Source organism: Pteropus medius, unplaced genomic scaffold (genome assembly GCF_902729225.1).
Source record: "Pteropus medius unplaced genomic scaffold, Ma_sr-lr_union100, whole genome shotgun sequence".
Classification (NCBI taxonomy): Eukaryota; Metazoa; Chordata; class Mammalia; order Chiroptera; family Pteropodidae; genus Pteropus; species Pteropus medius.
Window position 1 is genome coordinate 517,937 of NW_024350319.1, and position 16,361 is coordinate 534,297.

The following is a 16,361-nucleotide window of genomic DNA, read 5'->3' on the forward strand; positions in this document are numbered from 1 at the left end:
ATAAAGGCAAATGGTTGGATAAAAAGGAAATATTAATCTTATATAGTTTTTTTAAAAACAAAGATTTATTAGTAGGAGAAAAAAGATATGAACAAAGTTATATTATTTTTCTAACGTCATGTTTTTCTTGAAGAAAATAAAATTCTAATGTTTTTGTTCTTGATATGTTGTTTTTGTTTTTGTTTTGTTTTGTCAGAAAAGGTTCTCAGAGGGCCAGAAATAGTTGGATTCATGCTAGTTAGAGTGGCTAGACCTCTTAATTCAAGAGATACTGGGTAGGAATTTTTAAAAGATCATGCGTTAGTTGTGGGGCCCCCAAATAAAAGCTGTTCTAGACCTGTAAAAAAGCTCAGACATAAGCTTCAATATTACCCAACTGATTTGCATAATACCAAGCTGCATCTTGTTCAGCAGGATAAGAACTGGAACAATGGGCAACCATATTTCAAAAAACATAGCACAATTCAGCATCCAACAAAATAAAATTTACAATGAATTCTAAGAAACAGAAATATGAAGAAACCATACCAGGGTGAATTATGATGTGCCATAATAAAATTGCTGAAACTCAATGTTAAAGAGAAAAATCTTCAAAGCAGCAAAGGAAATAAAGAAAACACACACATTGCATGTAGAGGAACAAAGATGAGAATAACTAATAACTTCATGTCAGAAAGCTTGCAAGCCAAAAGATAATGGATGACAGTTTTAAAGTGCTTGAAAGAAAGAAATTGTTAACCTAGATTTTTATACCCAGTGAAAATCTCTCTCTAAAATGAAGGTAAAATACTTTTTCAGACCAATAAATTCAACCACATAGATAAAATGAAGCTTTCACACAGAGACAACTCCAAGCCCAGTGGCTTCACTGGAGAATTTTTTCCAGACAGTCAAGGAACACATAATACCAGTATATGCAAACTCTTTCAGAAAATAGAATAGAAAGGAACACTTTCCAATACATGTTATAAAGTCAGCATTACCTCAATAACAAAACCAAGGACAGTACAAGGAAGAAAAAAAAAACTGCAGATCAACACATCTATACATGAAGATGGAAAAATTTTTAGCAAATTGAATCCAAATATATATATGACATTGTTTAAACATTTTAAACATTGATTTTTTTAATGTTAAATCAAGATTACATTCCTAATATAAACCTCACTTGATCACAATTAATTATAATAAATAATTATGATTATTATACATGATTAAATGGAGTCTATACCAGAGATGTAACCTTGGCTTAACATTTGGAAAGCTCAAAAAAATAGAATAAGAAGAATCATGTGATCATCTCAATTGGTGAAGAATATTTCAACACCAATTCCTGGTTTTTTAAAAAAATCAAAAAATTAAGAATAGGAAAGAACTTTCTCAACCTGATAAAGCACATCTATGAAAAAACTACAGCCAACGTTATGAAATAATACAACACTGAATGTTTTGCCCCTAATATCAGGAGCAAGACAAAGATGTTTGTTTGCTCTCAGCACTTCCATGCAACATTTTATTTTTAAACAATTTACTTTTTAAAGTATTTTATTAAGGTTTTAGTTTTATCATAGTACATATCACTGCTGATTTGTGTTTATCTTGATTTTCATATTTGGTCATCTTTGTCTCTTCTCCATGGGGTCAGGGACCTTGTCTGTCTTTTTCTTCTAGACACAATGCCTGGCACAAGGTAGGTTCTCAATGGCCATTTTTCAAATGAATGAACTTTTCAGTAGTAGTGTTTAACAGGGGACACTTGCGAGGCAAAAGGATTTTTATGCCACTTAATTTTCCTCAATAAACTATTTTCGCCAAAAGTTCTCTTATCATAATACACCCCAAAATTTAATCACTCCCAAATAAATTTTTTCTAAATTTTTACTTCCATATATAAACTCCTTTTCTAAGGAAATGCTGAGATGAATTGACTTAGGTTCATAGATGTCTCCTACCAGGTGTTTCCCTCCCCCAGGACAGGTCATGAATTTTGGGGGTAGAATTGTTCCCTTATAGAGCAGTTTGAATAGTATTTCCTCCAAATTTATATCCACCCAGACCTCAGAATATGACTCTGTTTTGAAATAGGATGTTTGCAGATATGATTAAGATAAGGTTATACTGGATTAAGGTGGGTCCTAAATGCAATGACTGTTGTCCTTATAAGGAGAGGAGAGGACAGATACACAGAAGGAAGAAGGCCATATGATGAGAGAAGTCAAGATTGAAGTGATGCAGCTACAATCCAAGGAACACCAAAGATTGCTGGAAGCCAGCAGAAGTTAAGAAGAGGCAAGGAAGGATTCTTCCCAAGGGCCTGCAGGGAGAGCATGGTCCTGCCAATACCTAATTCCAGACTTTAGCCTCTGGACTGTGACAGAATAAATTTCTGTTATTTTAAATCACCAAATTTGTGGTGATTTGTTATGGAGGCCCTAGGAAACTAATATACCTTGCCAGATGATGTTTTTACTATTTTTACAATATTAATCTTACAGCATATTTGTTTGCTTTTCTAATTTCTGTTGGAAAACATAAATTGGAGTGACACCATGTTCAAAGCACATTGTTCTACTTACCTGTTCATTTGATTTGTTTGTCTTATTTTTCTCAAAAGTAATATATACTTCCCCAAAATTCATTTGGGAAATTAGATAATTTCTTCTTTTTCATATTCCAGGTATCCTGCTGCCGTGGCTCAGTATGCCAGAGAAAATAAAAGGCCTTACAAAGCCAATTATCAAACCGAAAGAATTCGTCTCTGCTCAACTCCAAGTAAGTTGAGTTTAGCCTATTTTGCTTTCTTTTTTAAAACTAAAATATTAGTCATAATAAATTTAAAGTGTGCTAGTGCAAGAACATTTAAATATGTGAGGCTTAATCTTGTGTTCTTCTTTTAGGTTGCTTTAACTCTTTCCAACTAATAAAACAACAACAAAAGAGCAAATCACTTACATAAGTATTGGAGCTTTGAAAAAAAATGAATCATTTATACTTTCAAGCTTACTACCCTTTAATAGGTTAATATACAACTTAAAAATCCAAGGCTAAGTTTCAAAATGTATAAAAGCATTCAAAATAAGCAAAACACTAAATAAGCTGATCCCTAAAACACATTGTAAATTCAAAGATATATATGTAATATAGCTGAAAATAAAGGAATAGTTAGTTCATCGAGTTGTTTTCGGTACTCTTTTGAAAATAATGTTTTTCAAAAAAACATTTGGGATAGATTGAGGGCAGGTCTTAAGTAGAAAGAGAGAGCTGGTAACTTATAATAGAAATCAGGTAGTACACAGTGGGAAGCAAGACATTCAGGGACAGAAACTTGGGTTTAGATACCAGGTCTGTATAATTATGCGAAAATCAACCTCTGAGCTTCAGTTTTTTCATCCTCAACTAGTACTGAGTGCATAGAAAATATTCAGTAAATATTTGTTTCTATTATCTTGCCCTATCTCACAGGATTCTTGTAACTAAAATGACTCCATTGTGAACTGGAAAATACTATAAGTATTAGGAGTAATACTTTTTCTTGTCACCTGTCCTTTAAGCAATAGCATATAAAAGCTACACACAGGCAATACCCTTTATTCAGTGATTCTTCAGGGCCCTGTGCCCATATCTCTGACTTTCTTTTCCCTGGCTCAGATTCCATTTCCCTTCCTCCTGCCTGTTTTGTACCACTCAGATTTCTTCCTCTAAATCACCAACCTCAGTCTTTATTTAACTCTGCATCCTTCCAAAGTTCAGGGTACTCGCAAGGATTGGTGAGAAATGTTGCCTCTTCCAGCCTTACTCTCTGCTTCCTCCATGAATTCTCTACCATCCAACATCACCGCCGCCTTCATTCATGGAAGAGATCATTTGGTGAAGTTGGCAATTACAACAACTTTTATCCACGCTTTGTCAGGCTGCTTTCTACAGCTCAAAGCTGCTTGTGTTTTACTGAGGCTAAAATTTTTTGTTTCCCGTATTATTCAGGATAAACTTTAGATTCTTTGACAGGGCAAAGTCCTTAATGCTCTGATATGCATCTATCTTTTTAGTGACATCTCTATCACTCGCCCACACACACCTTAAACACCACACTCACCTATGTGTCACAATTGTTTATTTCCTTTCTCATTTCAAAAAAAATTGACAAGTACACTATGTTTTCTCATACTTTCACTCCAAAATCCATCCTTCCTTCCTTTCCTTTTCTCATACCTACTCATTTTTTGAGATTCAGCTCAGGTATTACCTTCTCTAGGAAACTTTCCCTGTGGGCTATCATAGCACTTGTATCATACTATATCTTGTTCTATTAGTTTTCTATTGGTACATAACAAGTTACCACACACTTAATGGCTTAAAACAGCACACATTTATCATTTCACAGTTTGTATGTGCCCAGAATCCAGGCACAGTATTGCTGGATGCTCTGCTTGGTATCTCATAAGGCTACAATCAGATTCTCAGCTGGGCTGCATTCTTATCTGGAGAATGGGGAAGGATCTGCTTCCAAGATCACTGTGGTTATTGACAGAATTCACATCTGTCTGTGCTTAGAACTGAGGCCCTGGCTTCTTGCTGGCTGTATGTTGGAGAGCTCCCTCAGCTACTACACGCTGCCTGCAGTTCACTGCCATGTGCGCTTTCCCGAAATAGCCTCCTACCTCTGCCCGTCAGCAAGGAGTCTTTAGAGCAAGTCTGAAAGCAAGATGGAATTTTATGTAATGTAACACAATCATGGGAGTGAGATTCCATCGCCTTTGTTATATTTCATTGACTAGAAGTTAAGTCACAGGTCCCACCCACACTTAAAAGGGCAGGAATTATTATAAAGATGTGAACGCTAGAATGCAGAGATTATGATGGGCCACCTTAGAGTTTGCCCTCCACATGTGCTATGTTATATTAGTCTCTTTACTGCCAGTCTCCTTCAGTAGAAAGTGACCTCCTGGGGGAAGGGGCTGCTTACCTCTCAATCTGCCACAGCACAGTTCTGGGCATATAGTAATAATTTAATGCTCATGAACAAACAAGTAAATGAATGATAGAAGAGTTGAGTTGTCATGCTTTTAGCAGCTTTGATTTTGTTAAAAGGGGAATAAACCCATGATAAATGAGAAATATTAAGAAAGGTGAGCTGGAAGAGAGAATATTTTAAGGAATGTCCAGAAACTGATTAGGTCTCTAGTGCTAAGACTTGTCCTCTTTGAAAATAGGGCAGACAATCCTTTGTGTCTAACCTTACTGCTAAGAGTCTGTACCTAAGAGGTTATGGCAAATTCGATTATTGTTCAGAAATATTAACTCCCTATCTCGTTCTACCTTAATGAGGCAAAATGTGCTTCCTTGACCCTTGACTTAGAGCTTTGCTATGTGGCGTGGGTTTTTTTTTCACTTTTTTGTTGTTGTTGTTGTTACTTTCAAGCATGCGATACATTGGTTAGACATTTATATAGTCTATGAAATGATCCCCCCAATTACTCTATCATCTATCTGGCTCTGCATAGCCATTACTATACTACTGACTACATTCCCTGTGCCTTTACTCTCCACCCCTGTGACCATCTTTCAACTACTAATTAGTACCTCTTTAACCCTTCACCCCTTTCTCCTACCTCCTGGTAGTCACCAGATTGTCCTCTGTATCTGTGAGTTTGTTTTCTTTTAGTTTGTTCTTTTTGCTCCTTAGATTCCACATATAAATGAAATCATATGGTATTTATCTTTCTCTGACTTATTACACTCAGCCTAAGAACTCTAGGTCCAACTATATCACTGCAATGATAAGATTTTATTTTCCTTAGGGCTGAGTAATAGTCCATTGTATATATAAATCATAACTTCTTTATCCAATCATCCATTTGGGTTGCTTCCATATCCTGGCTATTGTGAATAGTGCTACCATGAACATAGGAGTGCATAGATCTTTATGAATTATTGTATTGGATAAATACCCAGAAGTACAATTGCTGGGTCAAAAGGTATATCCATTTTTAATTTTTTGAGGAACCTCCAGACTGTTTTCCATAGTGGCTGTACCAATTTACAATCCCACTGACAGCGTGTGAAGGTTCCCTTTTCTCCGCATCTTCACCAACACTCGTTGTTTTTGATTTATTGATGATAGCCATTCTGACAGGTGTGAGATGATATCGCATTATGGTTTTAATTTGCATTTCTTTGATGATTAGTGATCTTGAGCACCTTTTCATATGGCCACGTGACATGTTTTAATCAATGGATTAATGAGTGTGATAGGCTCAGGGTTTAGGAAGGGTTTGTGCAGTTCGACTTGCTCTCTTTCACTCTTGCCATCATCCCAAGAACATGCCCGGACTAGCCCAGAGAAAGATGAGAGGCACTGAGCCCACTTCCCCAGCCAAGCTTCTCAGCCGTGCTCAGCCCTAAGCAGTCAACCCTCAGCTGATCTGCAGCTATGTCACCTAAAATAATGCTTATTATTATATGTCACTGAGATTTTGTGCTTATACATTATATAGCAACAGTGAGCTTATACAGGACATCAAAGGGAAGTATGACTCAGAAAAGGAATGAACTTTGTGTCCCTTTTTTGCAGACAGGTTTAGTGTGTCATAGTTTGCCAATGAAAAAAATTCACCTGAGATTTAAGAGGTGGGAGGGAAAAAGAGGCCGTTATTCTCGAAAAGTCATGTATATCACACAGGGCAGCTTCCTCAGACACAGCAATTGCGGGCAACTCTTCACAAACTCTCACTTTAAAGATATGATAGCCTCACATATATCTCTATGAACTTATGATTTCTGTCCCACTTTGGGTGGAGAGATGTGTACAGCTCCTTGTACTTCTCCACGAACTCCTGGTTTTCCCACTCATGGCAGTGCATCAGGCGAAAGTAGGTAGTGACTGTTTCTCCAGCTCCCCAGCTGTAGCCTCCCAGACCCTCAGTTCCCTGTGTCTTCTCATCACTGTGTAAGCCCTGTTTCCCATATACTAAGTCCTCCATTCTTGTATTACTTTTAGTGGCTCTGTTTTCATAACTGAACGCAGACTTACACAGAAGTGAATGGAAATAAACCATTTGACAATAATCAGAGCCCACCCATCAGAACAAATTTTTAACATCTTCACTAATTATTTTAAGATTTAAAAAAATGATAAGCTAAGTTTTCAGGATCCATCCCAAGATAGACATGCAAACTATAAGACAGAATTTTGTTTTCATAACTTATTTTAACATAGTAACAAAGTTATTGTTATTGATTTCAACCAGTAAATCTAAGGTTTTTCAGACAGCATTATACTTAAGATTGTCTGGAGGAAGGAAGTTCAAAATTTTATAAATGTATGTATGTATATACAGATATACATATACAGATGTATGTATGTATATACAGATATGTATATACAGATATACATACATACATATATAAAATTTTGTATAAATATATATATATAATGTCATAAGGAAACATTTCATGGGAGGTTTTTGTTGCTGCTGTTGTTATTGTTGTTGTTGTTTTAACAGGGCAGGAACTAGATGACAAATGGTCAGAGTGATTGACTCCCAATATTCATTCCACCCCAATAATTTGATCACCAATCATAGTAACCTCAGTTTCCTTGCCAGCAACTAAGAGCACAGTGTGACACAATGCCGCCTTAAGGGAAATATATTGGAGGCCTCAGTGGATGTTTTCTACTCTTAAAAATGAGGCCCTAGAAAGAACCCCCTCTTTTTTCACTTCCGGATGTTGCCCTGTCATACGTGAGTTGTACTAGAACGGCAACAGCCCTCTTGCTGTGACTCTCAAGATGAAGACAACAGCAAAATGGCCAGGCAGAGCACTGGGAAGAATTTGTCCTTAATGGTGTTGTCGAGTCAGTGTATCTGATCCCACCCTACTTCTGACTTTCTTTCCTGTGAGATAAAACGTTTCCCTACTGTTTAAATGGGTCTGAATTGGACTCTGTATTTCTCGTAATCCAAAGCCTGTGAATTCAGGAAGGCCTAAATATGGTTAGAAAGAATTAGAGTCAGTTCATCAATGATATGTTTATAGAAAAAAAATAGAAAGTTTTCCCAAGGAAAAGACAGAATTCAGTTTTAAATTAATAAAAGCTAAAGATTAAGATTAAAATACAAAAATGATAACTCGATCATTGGGGACCCCAGGGTACTCTTAAGATAATAGCAGCTGTCTAAACTCAAATCTCTCTACAAATCTTTCTATAAACCAAAGAGACTAAGAGAACAATTCACTCATAACCCTTGTCTATAGTACAACAGAAGACAGTGAATATTACAAGGTTTATTGGATGTGTAATTGCAGAAATAAACATATGAGGCCAACAGAATTTGTCCTGGAACCTATACTAGGCAATGAATCAGGTGACAATTATGCAGAAATAAAGAGAATGCGGTGTAGTTGTAGAGGTAGCAGAACATAAGTAGCACTAACTAGGGTTCATCCCTAGAATGCAAGTTCCCCGTGATGAGTGAACATATTGAGAAATGTAGATACTATATGTATATATATATTTTTAATATATAATCAGTTTACTTCCCTGTTTGCAAGACCTGTACAAGAAAGATGAAACTCCTTTGCGTGACGTATGAGGCTTTCCTAATCTGGCCTCTGCCTACCTAGCCAGCTCCTCTGAATTCTCCACGCACTATTACATGGTGATTTTGTATCCCATGGACATGAGATTAGTTCTTATAGCTGGACATCTTTGGGCAAGCATCTGCAGGTCACTCAGTCTCAATTTCTTCATCTGTAAAATAAGGATAAATAATACCTGCCCATCACAAGGGTTGTGTCTAAGTTAATATTATTATACATGTAGACTGCTTAGCATGACACCTGGCGCAGTGTAAATACTGAAATGTTGACTCTACCTCCAAACTTGTCAAGTCCTCTAAGATGCTTGTGCCTTAGTCTGTACTGTATTCTCTACCTAACGTGCTCCTACCTCTCCTCTTTGCCCTTCTCTGTTTAGCAAATTGCTCCTCCTCTTTCAACATCCATGTCTGTTTTCACTTAGACACAGCAATTCTGTCTTTGTGCTGTTGAAGTATTTGTGGACACCTTCTCCTGTACACATCTACTGGCACTTAGCAGGGTCCCAGTAAATACATAGTAAATGAATAAACTAAACATGCATAAAAAGACTGACCAAAATGGAAGGAATGATTTATAACAAGTTAACTGCAAAATATAAAATTTAGAAAGTTTGAGAAGGTCGCTTGCATTCACTCACATGATCTTAGACACCATGCTACAAATGCAGGGACACTTCTCTTTTTATTGTATTCCCTGGAATTTCTGCTAAATTCCTGTTTTTCATATTTACCATTGTAGTTCAATTTTTTTTCCAGATTCGCAAATTGAAACAGATACCATCACAAAGACTGATGACTCGGAAGAATGGAAGAGTGATTACGAAAACATAAATGAGCCGTGGGAAGAGGAAGTGGAAGATCTGGTTGCCTGGACCAACACTCTTAATACAGATACTTTAGAAGATTAAGCCTAATTTTTCAGGATTTAAAAAAGAAACAGCCTCTCCCACAGCTCAGCTTCAAACAACAACTTTGGAAGTTTCCCAGAATTTGGATTCCATTTTGTTCAAGTTGGTCTCATGTTCTCACTGCAAGTACAAATTAGAAATATAAGTACAAATCAATCCGTTTGTTGCTTTGAATTTTTTGAGTTCCACATCCTTCTTTGAACCTGTTAGCCAAGCTGAGGTGTTCACCGTTGTGTTCCAATCGATAGTATTACACCCACAATGGTCAGGCTACTGGATGCAAGTTTTTGCAGGGAGGACATGGGTCAGGAGAGGCTGGAATAGGAGGGGAGCACTCAGGAGATTCAGCACCTGGACATTACCCCAAACAGACGGATCTATATAGTTCTCTGCATCCATCTTGCTTGGTTCCCTCCTTATTCAAGGGGTAAAATGCTGCCTGTTCACCAATGTTCCTTTCTGTTTTCTCCCAGAATAAGTACTCTGTTTTCCTCTTGACCTGATTTCTCCTTGACTTGACTAGCCATCTCCTCATATTCTCATATCTTTATTTTCTCCCCCTCTTTTTGCTGTGTCGCTTCAACTTGCGGATGTGGCCGGTGACTCCTATTCTAAAATGCCTTCACCTATGACCCTGCATTTCTATATCCTTCAACACTGTATCATTCATATATTTTCTCAGTCAGATTTATTACTAGTAGTCTATCATTTGCTCTCTTTCTTTAATTCACTTTACATTTGCACCCACTGCACAATAAAATATATCTCCTGCTTAAACTACTCAATTAAAATTCACTAGGGTCACCAAAGACTTTTCATATTGCCAAAATTTAACAGATGCCTTATCTTACTGGGCTTCTAGGCTATATTTGATATTATTAATCACTTCCTTTTATTTTAAATGTTTATTGCTTTGCCTTCAGAGAGGCCTATTTTGAGACTTACCTTCCTACACACAAAGCTCTCTCCACAAACACCATAAATACCTATAGATATAAATATGTACAACTATATATCCATAGATAGGAACATGTATATGTATGTATACATGTATATAGATATAGATATAGATATAGATATAGATATAGATATAGATATAGATATAGATATAGATGATAGATAGATAGATAGATAGATAGAGTTGTGATAGATAGATAGATAGATGATAGATAGATAGATAGATAGATAGATAGATAGATAGATAGATAGATAGATAGATATGCATGCCTGACCTTGGACCTAGTTATTAAATAAGCTTCTCCCTCATTTCCAGGAAAACTGATTTTAGTTCTTATGAAAAAAGAAAAAAAAAACTCTGTTATATGTACTTATGTCCATGTACTCCTGTGGCTATCTAGATGTTTCCAAGTCTGCCTGTGGTGGTTCAGACAGCAAGGCCCCAACTGACTACAGTGCCTAACACTTCTGTTATCCTCCCCAACCAAAACTACAAAATTCTTGCCACCATTTCAGATTTCCCCCTCCTTTTGTCAATGCCAAAGTGCAGCCCAAAGCCAACTTCATGACCTCCATCCAACTTGATAACAAAGTTATTTTTACATCCAAGGAAAAATGCCATTGTGAATGGCCCATCTCGTACCTCAGTGAAACTACAGAATGTGTTTTTGTTGAAAGATGCATTTTCTTGATGGTCACACCAATGGAGGCTGAGCCTCTGACTCCTCTCTGGTGGTTTTCTAGAATGACAAACATATAGATTATCAATACAAACAGCAGTCATGAAGAAATTAAACCCAAAAAGACCATGACAGTCAATCAGAAGTATTTCCTTAATATCAGCTGCCACATACTGTATTTTATTCTTCTTATTTAATCTAATCTCTCTCTCTCTTTTTTTCAGGACAGAAGTTTCATTTGTTGCTTTCTTTTCATGCGACCAGATGCATGAAAAGAACACCTGGGGATAAAAGTGGATGGTGGGGGTAGAGGGGTAAAAAACAAGGCTCTGAAATAGAAACATTAGTCAATAGAATAGGATATTTTCTTTAATTACCTTCGCTATATCTGTGGCCATTTGTTCTGGGTCTTCAATAGAGATTCCGTGTCTACCCTTTGTCCTTGCTGAAAGGTTCTTTAGGGTTCCAGCCCAATGCACCATTTTTCTTGAACAGTCTTGCCACTATCAGAGTTTTACCTCCTACACATATTCTCATTCTCTGACTTTTTTTCTATCTGTTTTAAAAGGCTTCTTTACTTCAGTGTCCCCCATGCATCTGAAACTCAACATGCCCAATTTAAACTCATTTTTTTTCTCTTCTTCCCACCTCCATCAGACCTCCTTCTACCTCTTGTGTTTCTTTTTTTAGTAATGGAACAATCTCAAGATAAAACTTGAAGACCAATGTAGACTTTTTTCTTTCAATTATGGCCAATTAATCACCAGGACTTTCAACATTGTCTTTTAGATGTCTTAAATCTATCTTCTCATTCTTGGGCTTACCATCACTCTATGTTATGAAGCCTTTTTAATCAGTAGATTGGATTATGCTTTTTTAAAATGACACCATTCACCTTCCTAAAATTCTTCAGAGAATCTCTGCCTGATAGATAATCTCCACATCATAGCACCCTTCATGTTGGCTTTCACCCAGTCTCTCCAGCCTCATCCATGCATCTTCCCACCTTGTGCCTAATATTACCAAACTCCTTACGCTTTACCACATGTAACATCCTCTTTCCTGCTTTACTGCCTTTGCTTATGCCATTTCCTCTACCTTGAATGCCTTTTCCCTTCTTCACTTGAAGTATTACTCATCCCTAAAATTCAATTCAGGCATCATCCCCACAAAGTCTTCTTTTCATGCCACACACCCACCCAGGCTGGGCTAAGTCAGTCTATCTGTCTATCTGTCTGTCTGTCTGTCTGTCTCTCCCTCCCTCCCTCCCTCCTCCCTCTTTCTCTTCCCATAAAGAATGTGTACATGTATACAATTATGTTGAAATTGTCCGTTTGCCCATCTGACTCTCCCACTAAACCTTCAGAGTGTAAGCCAACCAGACAGACCTTATCTTAGAGATATTTCATAATACAGGACCCACATATCAACAGTTGCCACATTTTTTCCACCTCAAATGAAAGTTACTGTTTTCTGTCTTAGAATCTACTGTTGAAAATAAACCTGGAAGATTTAGCAAGTTAGGGAATTGAAAAGCATGGGTATATCATATATTAAGCTTTTATTAACAAGCAGGAATATCTTCAGAGAGTTGATTCTAGAAGAAGATACTAAGTTTTTAAACTTAGTGAGGTATGATTGACATACAATAAATTGAACTATTAAGTCTTAATATATGATACACCCATGCAATCATCACTGTCATTCCTAAAAGTTCCTTGTGCTTCTTTGACATACCTCCCTCCTTCACAGGTACTTCCTGCCCTCACTTCTCATCTCCAGGCAATCACTGATCTGCTCTCTATCATTATAGATTAGTGTGCATTTTCTACATTTTTATATAAATGGAATACTGTAAATGTTTTTGTTTAGCTTATTTCACTCAGCATAATTATTTTGAAATTGATTCATGTTTTACATATATCTTTTTATCCTTATTACTCAGTAGTATCCCACTGCTTATCCATTCACCAGTTGGTGGAAATTTGAACTGTGTCTAACTCTCCAGATCTCCCCTGAGATGACTCACAATGAATCATGTATATAATCCCCTTCCCTTTAGTGCGAACAGAACCTGCAACTTACTTCTAGCCAATAGAATATAACAAAGGTGATTAGATATCCACTCCTGTCATCTCGTCACATTATATATGACTCCATCTTAGCAGACTGGAGAGAGAGCCTCCTGCTGGCTTTAAGGCAGTAAGCTGTCATGTTATGAGACAGCCACATAGCTTTCTCTACTCTCTATAAGCTGAGAGCAGCCCTTGGATGACAGCCAATGAGAAAATAGAGACCTTGGCCCTATAACTACAAGAAATTGAATCTGTGAACAAACACATGAAGTTTGGCAAAAGCCTGAGTTCCAGAAAGGAATATAGCATGGCCAACACCTTGTTTGTTGCTTCGTGAGATACTGAGCACCCAACTAGGCTATGTCTGGATTCCTGACATGGAAACTACAAGATAATAAATGTATGTTATCTTGAAGCTGCTAAACTTGTGGTAATCTGTTATGCAGCAATAGAATATTAATATAGCTGATAGGAAGATTTGTGTAGACATCTTTGTATGGACATGCTTAATTTTCTTTTGGGTAAATACATAGAATTGAAATGGCATAATCATATGGTATATAAGTTTTTAAGAAATTGCCAATAATTTTCCAAAGGAATTTTAGTATTTTACATTCCCACCAGCAGTGTTTGAGAATTCCAATTTCTCTACATCCTGAGCAACACTTGGTATTATCAGTCTTTAAATGTTAGTCCTTCTGAAAGGTGTGTGTAGTGGTATCTTGTTGTTTTAATTTGCATTTCCATAAAGACTGTGATGATGAGCATCTTTTCTTGTGCTTATTTGCCATCTTTAGATCATATGTTGTGAAGTGCCTGTTCAAATCTTTGGCCCTTTTTTTATTGGGTTGGGTTTTGTCCCCTATTGTTATCTGTTATCAGATAAGTGATTTAAAGATGTATAATTTGCAAACCAGTGACTAATTTGCCACTGTTTTTTCATTATCTTAACAATGTCTTCAAAGAGCAGTTTTTAATTTCCAAAATCGATTTTTTTCCTTTTATAGATTGTGCTTTGCTGACATATCTAAGAAGTTCTTGCCTAATCCAAGGTCACAAAGATTTTTCTCTTATTCTTGTAGAATTTTATGATTTTAGGTGTTACATTTAGGCCTATGGTCCATTTCAAGTTAATTTTTATACATAGGGCGAGCAATAGATCAAAGTTTGTGTGTGTGTTCCTCTCCCCTCCCCCTCTCTTTCAGTTTCTCTTGTTCTCGTACCATTGTTGAAAACTATCCTTTCTCCACTGAATTATCTTAGTATCTTTGTCAAAAATCTGTCATCCACATATATGTAGGTCTATTACTGAACACTCTGCTCTACTGATTTGTGTATCTTTACACCAATACCATATCATCTTGTTTACTATAGTTTTAATTTGTGTCTTAAAATAATTTAATGTTAGCCCTCTAGTTTTATTATTTATTTTTTTCAAAATTGTTCTAACTGCTCTATGTTCTTTACATTTCTACATGAATTTTAGAATAAACACATCAATTCCTACAAAATATTCATGTAGGGATTTTTTTATTGGAATTGCACTGAATTTATGAATTAATTTAGAGAGAATTGATATCTTAACTATATGGAGTCTTCCCACTCATGAATTCTCTCTCTATTTGGAGAAGTCTGATGTCTCTTAGCAATGCTTTGTAATTTTCAGTTTTCCATGTGTTAAATATCTTTCATCAGGTTTTCCTCTAAGTGTTTTATAATTTATTATATTTTATAATATATTATTAAATGTGTTTTATTTACTTTCCAAATATTCGGAGATTTTACAGAGATCTTTGTACTATTAATTTCTACTATAATTCCATGTGGAAAAAGAACACACTGTGTATGATATGAATCCTTTTAAATTTATTGATACTTCTGTAATGGCTTATAGTATGATCTATCTTGTCAAATGTTTCATGAACATTTGAAAAATATGTCTATTCTGCTACTGTTGAGTTCTATAATTGTCAATTAGGTGAAGTTGGTTGATTGTATTGCTCAAGTTTGTATATCTTCACTGATTTTCTGTCTGCCGGTTTCATCAGTTATTGAGAGAGGTGTGTTCACCAATATGACTATTAAAGTGGGTTAATCGATTTCTCCCATCTGTTCTGTCAGTTTTTTCTTCATGTATTTTGAAGCATTGTTATTGGTTTTGTAAACATTTAGGATTATTATGTCCTCTTGATGAATGGGTCCATTTATCATTTTGAGACGACCTTCTTTGCTTTAAAACTTTTTCTAACAATCAGATAGGCGCTCCAGTTTTCTTTTGATTACTGTTAATATGGTATATTAAATATGGTATATTTTTCCATCCTATTTCTATTACTTTTAACCTATTTATTACAATATTACCTACAATAGTTGTCAAAAAAAGTTAAATAAGATAAACTACTTATAAAAGAGCATAGAACGTAGCAAATATTCACTGTATGTTAATTACTATTTGCTATTTCTCCTCATTATAGTCAAGGCAGTGAGAATGTTACCTAACATATCAGAATGTTTTTATTACCTGACTATATTTATATTTATATTTTCTATGTTTAGATGGAAACAAAAATATATATACAAAAAAAATGTGAAAGCCAAAATAGTTTTAATTTCAATTGAGAACATTTCTTACTATTTCACGTAAGTGAGGTAGCATGGAGTGGTAGTTAGGAGCTCAGATTCTAGATAGAGCCAGAATGCCTGGATAGATCTGCCATATGCTTTCCAGCCATGTGACCTTGGGCAAGTTACTTAACCTTTCTGCATCTTGGTTTCCTCATCAGACAAGGATGGGTAATAATAGCACCTAGGTTCCTATGGCTGTTGAGAAGACCTAATGCATGAGTACATTAATATTTGTAAAGTGTTCAGAATGGTGTCTGATCCATCATAAGCACTATATATATTTTTGATAAAATAACGAGCAAACTTTCTTCCAGTAATTGTTCTAGTGAAGTATGAAAGAAATTTATGTTTAGAATGCCTACAGTGAAACCCATAAATCTACAGTTTTATTAAATACCCCAGGCGATTCTGATGGAAACTATCTGTGGATGATGTTTTGAGACACAATTTAATTCCAAGATTTAGTTTAAATATGATTAACATGGCACAAAAAATGGTACCATTTGTTAATGGGAG

At 35.9% G+C, this 16,361-nt stretch overlaps 1 protein-coding gene across 2 annotated transcripts in view; it reads left to right on the top strand.

Moving 5' to 3' along the window:
* The window catches only part of UBE2U (ubiquitin conjugating enzyme E2 U), a 51,585-nt gene extending 41,527 nt beyond the window's left edge, over positions 1–10,058 (top strand). Inside the window, exons 9-10 of one of the 2 annotated variants that reach the window (XM_039838486.1) lie at positions 2,678–2,776; positions 9,340–10,058. In XM_039838486.1, coding sequence (XP_039694420.1) covers positions 2,678–2,776; positions 9,340–9,508 — 268 coding nt within the window. In that variant the 3' untranslated portion in view covers positions 9,509–10,058. The remainder of the gene's footprint in view (positions 1–2,677; positions 2,777–9,339) is intronic. The other variant, XM_039838487.1, reaches the window with a different exon arrangement.
* Positions 10,059–16,361: the final 6,303 nt, after the last annotated feature.